This window comes from Phyllostomus discolor, chromosome 6 (genome assembly GCF_004126475.2).
Source record: "Phyllostomus discolor isolate MPI-MPIP mPhyDis1 chromosome 6, mPhyDis1.pri.v3, whole genome shotgun sequence".
In the NCBI taxonomy this organism is placed as follows: Eukaryota; Metazoa; Chordata; class Mammalia; order Chiroptera; family Phyllostomidae; genus Phyllostomus; species Phyllostomus discolor.
The window spans coordinates 29,615,599-29,624,681 of record NC_040908.2 but is presented as its reverse complement, the minus strand read 5'-3'; the positions used below and the strand labels follow the sequence as shown (position 1 = coordinate 29,624,681).

Genomic DNA, 9,083 nt, shown 5'->3' with positions numbered 1-9,083 from the left:
GAGTTCTTGGTATAGTCTGATATAAATCCTTGTATCTTTTATGTGGGATTGATGTGTTCGCCTGTTATGGGTCTAGTCTGTTTCACTCTGTGATGTCTTTTAATGAGAAATTCTTAATTCCAACATAGCCAAGTGTCTCCAAGTTTATGCAGGGTGTTTGTGACTTAAATCTTCCCCAAAGTTGAGGTCATAAAAATATTTTCCTGTATTATTTCCAATAGAATTAAACTAACTACTAAAAGCTTGGCAGTTTTGTCTTGTACATTTGGGTCAAAAATTCATGGGAGTTGATTTATGTATATATGGAGTAGGGATCCAACTTCATTTTATTCCTATATGAATAAGCCATCATCCCATCACCATTTATTGAAAGACTGCTCTTTCCCCCCTATTCACAAGGCTAGTCACTAACTTTTAACCTCTCCATCTCTTTCCTGTAAAACAAGTAGACTAAGTCAGGGTCCCCAATATGAAAGGTTTTGTTAAAATCCAGATTTCTAAGTCTCACCAGAGACTGGGTGGGAGAATGCAGACAGGGTGGAGGATCACTCTAGTACTGTGGACTGGTAGGTTCCTTGGCTAATGTGTATGCAGCTGACCTGGCCCCTGCCAACAAATGGACACTTTGGGTAAACTACTGGGAATGATTTCCACAGTTTCTTCTAGTTTTAAGATCCTTCAACTCACAAAGTCTCTGTGTCACTTATTTCTTCCATACCACTTCGGAATGAATATATGTTTAAGTCTTACTAACAAGAAATACAATGCATATCAAATTTCCACAAACTACATGATTTTATTTATAAAATTCAACATATTGCCTACTATTGTTGCCCACATACATTTAGGTATTCCTCAGTTACGGCTATCATTTTTCAAAATAAAGATCTCTGAAAAGGTACTCAGGTAGAGCAAAGTATTACTAAATATTTTATTAAGTTGATATCCCATGGGTATCATTTGCCATCACTAAGGAAAAGGATTAATATAAAACAATACAAAAGTATTCCAGACAATAGCTTATCAATGTTATCTTCAATCCATCAGTGGGATTTCCTCACGTAGTAACCTTTATCCGTGAAATGATTTCATTCACAAACCCGTTATTCTTTGCCACCACCTCTGCTTTCAGCTGTTTTAACTTCATCGTGATGCTTTCTCCCGACATTTCAGAAAAGGGTATTTGCTTCACCTTGGATAAAAACTCTTCAATAATTTTTTCACCTTGCTGGAAAACATGTGAACGTTCTGTTAGTCTTTAAAACGTCTTTTCTAAAAGTCACAATAATAATGAATTAATTAAATTTCCATCTAAACACAGCACTCAATATTTAAAGAACATTCTTGCAATTTTAAGTGTGCACTGTCTAGAATATAGAGTTGGCCCTTGAACAGAGCAAAGGTTAGGGGTGCTGACCTCCCCGGGCAGTTGCAAACCTGTGTATAACTTCCGACTCCCCCAAAACTTTACTTTAGGAATATTGTATAGAATACATATAATGTAAAAATGTGTGTTAACTGACTGTTTATGTTATCAGTAAGGCTTCTGGTCAACCATTAGGCTATTTAAAGTATTTATTGAAAAGAAAATGCACACATTAGTGCTCCTGTGCAAATTCAAACTCCTGTCGTCTGTGGGTGAACTGGACAGCAGAGCCCTTCGCTGACCATATGTCTTTCAGCAAGACATTAAAAGGGTACTCGTAAATATACGTTCAGCGGCTAATGAAAACGGGGCTGGACACTTCAGCATTCCCAAATTCCTCAGTTTTTATAATTGATATATATAAAGGTAGTCTTCTCGGAGAAAAAGAACTCAAGGTTCACAAATACTTAAGGCATAAACACTAACTGAAAATTTAATACTCATATACAGGATTTTTAAAAAATTTACTTTAATGCCCAGTTATTCTCATTCTACAGAATGCTTATTACTAGCCCCGTGGGCAAATTCTTTACCCGTGTTCCTCATCCATGAAACGAGAATACTGCTACCACCAACCTCACAGGACTGTTTTGAGAATTAAAGAGTAAGTATGTGTAAAGCGCAGTGCCTGGGGAAGGGTGAGCACCATGGAAGTGTCTCCTGCTGTGCATGAGGCAGGTCTGCATGTCACACAAGGAACCGACTGCTAATAAGTACCTTGCAGATGAAAGAAAGGTAGATATCGCCCTGGCTGGCATAGCTCAGTGGATTAAGCACGGGCTGTGAACCAAAGCATCGCAGGTTCGATTCCCAGCCAGGGCACATGCCTGGGTTGCAGGCCATGGCTCCCAGCAACCGCACATTCATACATTGATGTTTCTCTCTATCCCTCCCTCCCTCCCTCTCTCTCTCTCCCCTCTTTAAAAATACATAAATAAAATCTAAAAAAAAGTACACTAAAAAAAATAAAATTAAAAAATTTGCTTAAAAAAAAAAGACAGGTAGATATCCAAGTAAGATAAAGGAAAAAATACTTCTCTATTAAACAAGTCCACTTTTGTCTCTCCTGGCATGAAATACAGTGTACATTTTCAAAATACATTGTAATTAATGTTACCAAAAGTGCATGACTTCTGTTCCAGTAGGAAACCAGGGGCTTCGTGAAAGAGCATACCTAACCCCACATCACCGAGAGCTGTGGTGCTGATACCAGACCACTTCATGTGCAGGGTACAATCTTCCTCACTTAAAGCCACTAACAAGTTAAAACACATTTCTCCTGCTTATACAAGTACAACAGATAAATCATACTTTTTAGCTCAAAAACCACACACATCATCGATTATGGTAACCATCACCTATCCTTCAAGACCAAAAAATTCACTGGTAAAAGCTAAAAATGTTAAGAAGTAAAAATTTGTCACAATGCATACCACACAATAAATGTTGCCAGAACCCAGCAGTGAATAAGATTCATTATTAAAAATCCTTTAATTTTTTAAAAGTACATTGGGCATAGGCTTGTACCTCTCTGTGTGAACCTCTAATTTTTACCCATTACTCAGAGGGCCCATTTCTCCCACGAGAATGGAAACACCCGCCCACAAAGGGCCTGAGCTAACATTTGTCATATGCCACTTTATCCTCTAGGCCCATAACATCTTCATTAGTTTTCTCTCGCCAACTATGTTCTGAACAACTGGAGGACAGAAACTAAGCATTGAGTAAGCATACAACCTAACTGGACTTGATCTATTCAGATCTGTTCACTTATGAAGTAATCAAAGATTTACTTGGACATCTATTAACTTCTCCGAATTACTTGTTTTAAACCTGGACTAACAGCCCTACCCACTCCTTTTTAAATCTGGTACTTGAAATGTTATCCTCTGATCATGCAGGTGGTATATAGTGCAGAAAGTAAAATAATACAGACAAAGCAAAGAGATGTTAAGTGAACTCCAATAATGAACAATTAAATAAGTAAACATTATAACCATAGGGGGAAAAAAGCCTCTATCTTGGTGACAATAGAGATTAAATAACTACAGAGTTGTTCTGACAAACCTCTCTTTCCAGATAGCACCTCTTCGCTGCTGGCTCCATTTCATCCTCTTCTTGTGGTTCTCTGATATTCTGAAACTCCTCCAGCTCCAGGGCTTTCTGTTTAGCACACTCTATTACATGCCTGGGAAAATTAGCAAGCTCGGCAACGTGAATCCCGAAACTTTGATCACAGACACCTAGAAGAAATTGGGGCGGGGGTGACACGGTGAGAGGCAGGGTAGGAACAAACAGCAATTTATGTGAATGGAACTTACATTTCTTACCTTGTCATTAGAAAACTCAATGCTGTGTTAGTTCAAACACATTAGCTAAATATTTCAGAGTAACTTAGATAGAGGAATTTTAATTAGGTCTCCAGTAAATAGTGATTACGACTTGGCACCATGTGATATTTTATCCTTGAAAAAATGTAGTAGAAAAATAAAATAGCAGAGAAAAGGCTTGACAATCCTCAAAGACCTAGACAAATGTATGTGAATCTGAAATTAACCAACTCTGTCTCTCTGAGGTTTTCTCCATTTTATAAGGGAGAGATTAAAAGTACTAAGGAAAATAAATAAATGGAAAAGTGTCACTAACTAAAAAGAGCATTTAATTCAAAATATATTGACTTATTAGTGATTGGTCTATCCTCTGGGTCTGCCTACATTATTTTCTAGAGATGCTGATTCCAGAAAACTGGCTGGATAAATATTTATAATACTTCTCCTAAAAAAGTTATTTACCGTTCGTTCTTACACAATCTCATTCTGATTCTAAACTACTACAAATTAATGACAATGAAATATTTTGACCCAAATCACTAATAAATTCATAGACTAAGAAGACGATCTTCATCTTCATTCGCAGAAAATAAACTGACTTATGACATTCCTTCCAAATGTTCAATACAAATGATGCTCACAGTTACAGAGCTTCCATTTTTGCCTCAATTACTTATCAACTATAGATTGTGGGGGGCCTGTTTTTACATCCCATGCACCCTTGAGCTGGATACTTGGCACAACTAAGAGAAACAAATAAAAAAACCCAGAAGCATACGTTTGATAAACACCCACAGTGAAGGACAAACTTATTCCTGCAAATCTTCTCTGCATTTCATCTGATCTTTTAATATGTATTGAACCCATTTTTATATCCCACAAAACACAATTTAAAAGCAAAATCTCAACTTTATGCTGACTGCCAGGTCCAACTAAATGCATCTATAGCTTATGTCAATAATAATAATAATAATAATAATACAAACACAGTCACTCAAAAGAATTCCTACTAAAACATAAAAAAAAGGATAAAAGAAACAAAAGTAATAACTCATTTATGTGCAACCAACTGACACACAGAAAAACCTGTTCGTGGAAAATCAGAAACATCTGATCAAGTTATTCTGATGATTGCTGAAATGTTTAATAAAAACATTAAGAGTATGTTAATCGTATCAACTCCATAGTCTGATTAGCTGCAAGATCCACAAATGACAAAATTTTCCTGAAAGGATAAAATGCCAGCACAGAGTCCCAGCCAAGATGGAGGCGTAGGTAGATGCACTTTGCCTCCCTGCACAACCGGAAGAAGGAAACAACCAATTTAAAAACAAAAACCAACCAGAACTGCCAGAAAATTGAATTGTGTAGAAGTCTGACAACCAAAGAGTTAAAGAAGAAACACTCATTCAGGCTGGTAGAAGGGGTGGAGACGGGCAGCCAGCACAGAGGGGACGTGTGGTAAGGTGGCGGCTGCAGCAGCTGGTGGACTGCGTGGTCCCACACTCATGTTCAGACAAACCAGCAGGAACTGGGGAGTGAGACAGACAGCATAATCCAGGGTTGCAGCGTGGGCAAGGTGAGGTCTCAGCACCTCTGGCTGTAAAAACTCGTGGGGATTGTTGTGGTGGGAGAAACTGCTTGTTTCTTGAAAGTGGGGCAAGAACCAAGCAACCAGCATTGTTCCCTCTGACCCCTCCCCCACATACAGCACTGCAACACAGCAAAATGGGTTGCCCAGACCTAGTGAATACCTAAGGCCCTACCCCTTACAATGTAACAGATGTGTGGAGACAAAGAAATATGACCCAAATGAAAGAACAGATCAAAACTCCAGAAAAAGAACTAAGCAACATGGAGATAGTCAACCTATCAGATGCAGAGTTCAAAACACTGGTAATCAGGATGCTCACAGAAATGACTGAGTACAGCAACAAAATAAAGGAAGAAATAAAGGCCACACAAATTGAAATAAAGCAAAATATACAGGGAACCATTAGTGAAGGGGAGAAAACTGGGGCTCAAACCAAAGATTTGGAACAGAAAGAATAAATATGAAACAGAAGGAAGAAATAAACATTCAACCAGAACAGAATGAAGAAACAAGAATTCAAAAAAAAATGAGGAGAAGTTAGGAACCTCCAGGACAACTTTAAACATTCCAACATCTGAATCATAGGGTTGCCAGAAGGAGAAGAGGAAGAGCAAGAAATTGAAAACTTATTTGAAAAAATAATGAAAGAAAACGTTCCCAATCTGGCAAAGGAAATAGAAATACAAATCCAGGAAGCTCAGAGAGTCCCAAATAAGACACAAAGAGAAACATGCTAAGATACATCATAATTACATTACTCAAGATTAAAGATAAGAAGAGAATCTTAAAAGCAGCAAGAGAAAAGGAGAGTAACCTACAAAAGGGTTCCCATAAGGCTATCAGCTGATTTCTCAAAAGAAACCCTGCAGGCAAGAAGGGGCTGGAATGAAGTATCCAAAGTCATGAAAGGCAAGGACCTACATCCAGGATTACTCCATCCAGTAAAGCTATCATTTAGAATGGAAGGGCAGATAAAGTGCTCCCCAGATAAGGTCATGAAAAAGGAGTTCATCATCACCAAGCCCTTATCATATGAAATGTTATAAGGACTTATCTAAGAAAAAGCAGATCAAAATTATGAACAGTAAAATGACATTAAGCTTGTATCTATCAACAACAAAAACAAAAATGAAAACGAACAAAGCAAACAACTAGAACAGGGACAGAATCACAGAAATGGAGATCGCACGGAGGGTTATCAGCAGGGAGGATGGGGGGAGCCAGGGGGAAGGTACAGGGAATAAGAAGCATAATTGGTAGGTACAAAATATAAAGGGGGAGGTTAAGAACAGCATAGAAAATGGAGAAGCCGAAGAACTTGTATGTTATGACTCATGAACATGCACTAAGGGGGGAATGCTGGAGGAAGGAGAGGGTGCAGGGCAGAGGGGGATAAAGGGTAGAAAAAAAGAATGGGACAACTGTAATAGCACATTCAATAGAATATACTTTAAAAAATAAATAGAATTGTGCAATGAAAAAAATGCCAACAAATCACTCCTTATGTGATAATTACAAACAATTTCAGGATTTCTGCAAACCCCAGCTTCAAATGAACCTGTTCATGTAACATACCTTTAACATAATCAAGTAATTATAATAGTTTATTAAACAGTAACAGCTAGAGCCTTGGAACATCCAAGCTATTCTTACTATGTATTAGCTAAATTGACAAGAAAAGATATTGTCATGGGAGATAGCATAAAATTCCTCTGCGAATACATTCAAGAGCATAAATCATTCTTTCTGTGACTGTTTTAGAATGACTGGTCCTACTATACGAGACACAGAAATAACGTACCATATCCCCACCCCTAGACTGTGAATTAAGAGACAAACGTTTCTGTAAAAACATCAGTAATTCATACTAATTTAGACTGAAGCAAACTGCTGATGTTTCAAAGGTAGGAAGTTTCCCCCTGTCACACTCTGAATTCACAGTATACCAGTGGTGTATACTCACCTTTCTTCACCTGGTAAAGCATAGTTAAGGTATCTTCAGTAGTTAGTGCTGTGACATGTAGATTATTAACAGTTGGAATCTGACTGGCCAAGGCAGTAAGTTCGTGAAAATGGGTTGCAAACATGCAAAAAGCACCGATTTTTGTTGCAATGTACTCTGATATAGCCCATGCTAACCCAAATCCATCGTAGGTAGAGGTTCCTCTTCCCAATTCATCTATGATTATTAAAGAATCTTTGGTTGCAGACCTGAAACACACAATTACGTGAAAATTCCCCAAAACATATTCATGCAAAAAAACAAAATTAAGAAAATATAATAGATGTGCCACAAACATAACAGATTCATTATTTTAATATATTAAAATTTCAACCAAGTAAATAAAAAGCACTAAAACTTCAGGAGAAAAAAGTAGGCGTGGACACGAACAAGGAATAGTTGCTGGAAGAGGAAGCAAACGGTGAACAAATCAAATCAACCAAGACTGAGAAAAACAACATTCCCCCCCCATGAAGACGGGACAAGGGCACAACGAGGAGGACGCTGGGCTGCACGGCTGGCGGCCACGACGGCTTGTGTGCAGTACTTAACTGGATGGAAGGAGGGGGCATTTTTCTAAATGAGAAAATTTGACAGTTCATTTACTTATTGGTCATTTATTTACCTTTCTGTGAACTGCCATTGATACCTTTTTCTTATTTCTTTAATCTGTAAGTTTTGAATATTAACCTGACTAGTTACTATGCTAAACAATAATCAACCCACAATTTACGGAGCACACCAAAAACCAAAAGGCTCCACCTCCGTGCCTTCAGAGAAGCTCCTGAAATGTGAAATAAAGAGATGAGATTTCAGTAACCTTTACAATAAAAACCTAATAAATTTCAGACAGGCAGAGAGTTCTCTGAGGAAATACCCACAACCTTATGCTCACCTGACCAAAAAAAAAAAAACAAAAAACATCGGAGAAGTGGAATTTCCGTCACTCAGGCCTGTAAAGACTGGAAGGGATGGGAGTGAAGGGCAAGAGGGAAGCAGGTACCATTCAAGGTGTGTGAACAGGGCAGGTAAAAGCACGGTAGTGGGGGAGTGCCGGGTCAACAACTGCCAGAAATCTTAAGACAACATAAAAACTTGATGCTTTCCCCAACTACCACAAATCACCTTTTCAAGAAAATACAGTCCACAAACTATTACACTAGATTAAAGTTCTCAGATGTTTTGTAAGTGAGCCTGCAAGTGTACTTCTCAAAGGACAGGAACATTCATTTCCTTTCTCAGGGGGCTGGGCAATGCACTCACCTGAGAATAGAAGCAGTTTCCAACATTTCAGCCATGAAGGTGGAGACTCCTTTCAACTGGCTGTCACCAGCCCCTACCCGAGCCAAGATACAGTCCACAATGGACACTTCTGCCGACTCACACGGCACAAAACACCCAATCTGTGCCATGAGAACGATCACCCCGGTCTGGCGAATATATGTTGATTTACCTCCCATATTGGGGCCTATAAAAAAATCATATCAAAAAGCAAAATTATTCACCTATTTCTAATCAACTGTTGGTCCTAAATCACACATTGGTGACTAGTCGCCTAGGTAATGTGATGTGACATGAAAGAAGCAGAACCATAAGCTGCCCAAGACGTGGCCAAAGTTGCTGGCAATACTATTCCCTGAAGTAATGCTGTTTTCTCTTCGAACAAACCTACACTGCTCCCTCCAGAGAGAGGACCCTTAGAAAATATTCCTTACCTACAACCTGACTGTA

General features: G+C 38.5%; 1 protein-coding gene across 2 annotated transcripts in view; it reads right to left on the bottom strand.

The window, feature by feature from the left end:
• Positions 1–902: 902 nt before the first annotated feature.
• The window catches only part of MSH2 (mutS homolog 2), a 55,586-nt gene continuing 47,405 nt past the window's right edge, over positions 903–9,083 (bottom strand). Inside the window, exons 13-16 of one of the 2 annotated variants that reach the window (XM_028515475.2) lie at positions 8,616–8,820; positions 7,314–7,561; positions 3,494–3,669; positions 903–1,228 (exon numbers count right to left, since the gene is read on the bottom strand). In XM_028515475.2, coding sequence (XP_028371276.1) covers positions 1,058–1,228; positions 3,494–3,669; positions 7,314–7,561; positions 8,616–8,820 — 800 coding nt within the window. In that variant the 3' untranslated portion in view covers positions 903–1,057. The remainder of the gene's footprint in view (positions 1,229–3,493; positions 3,670–7,313; positions 7,562–8,615; positions 8,821–9,083) is intronic. The other variant, XM_036027935.1, reaches the window with a different exon arrangement.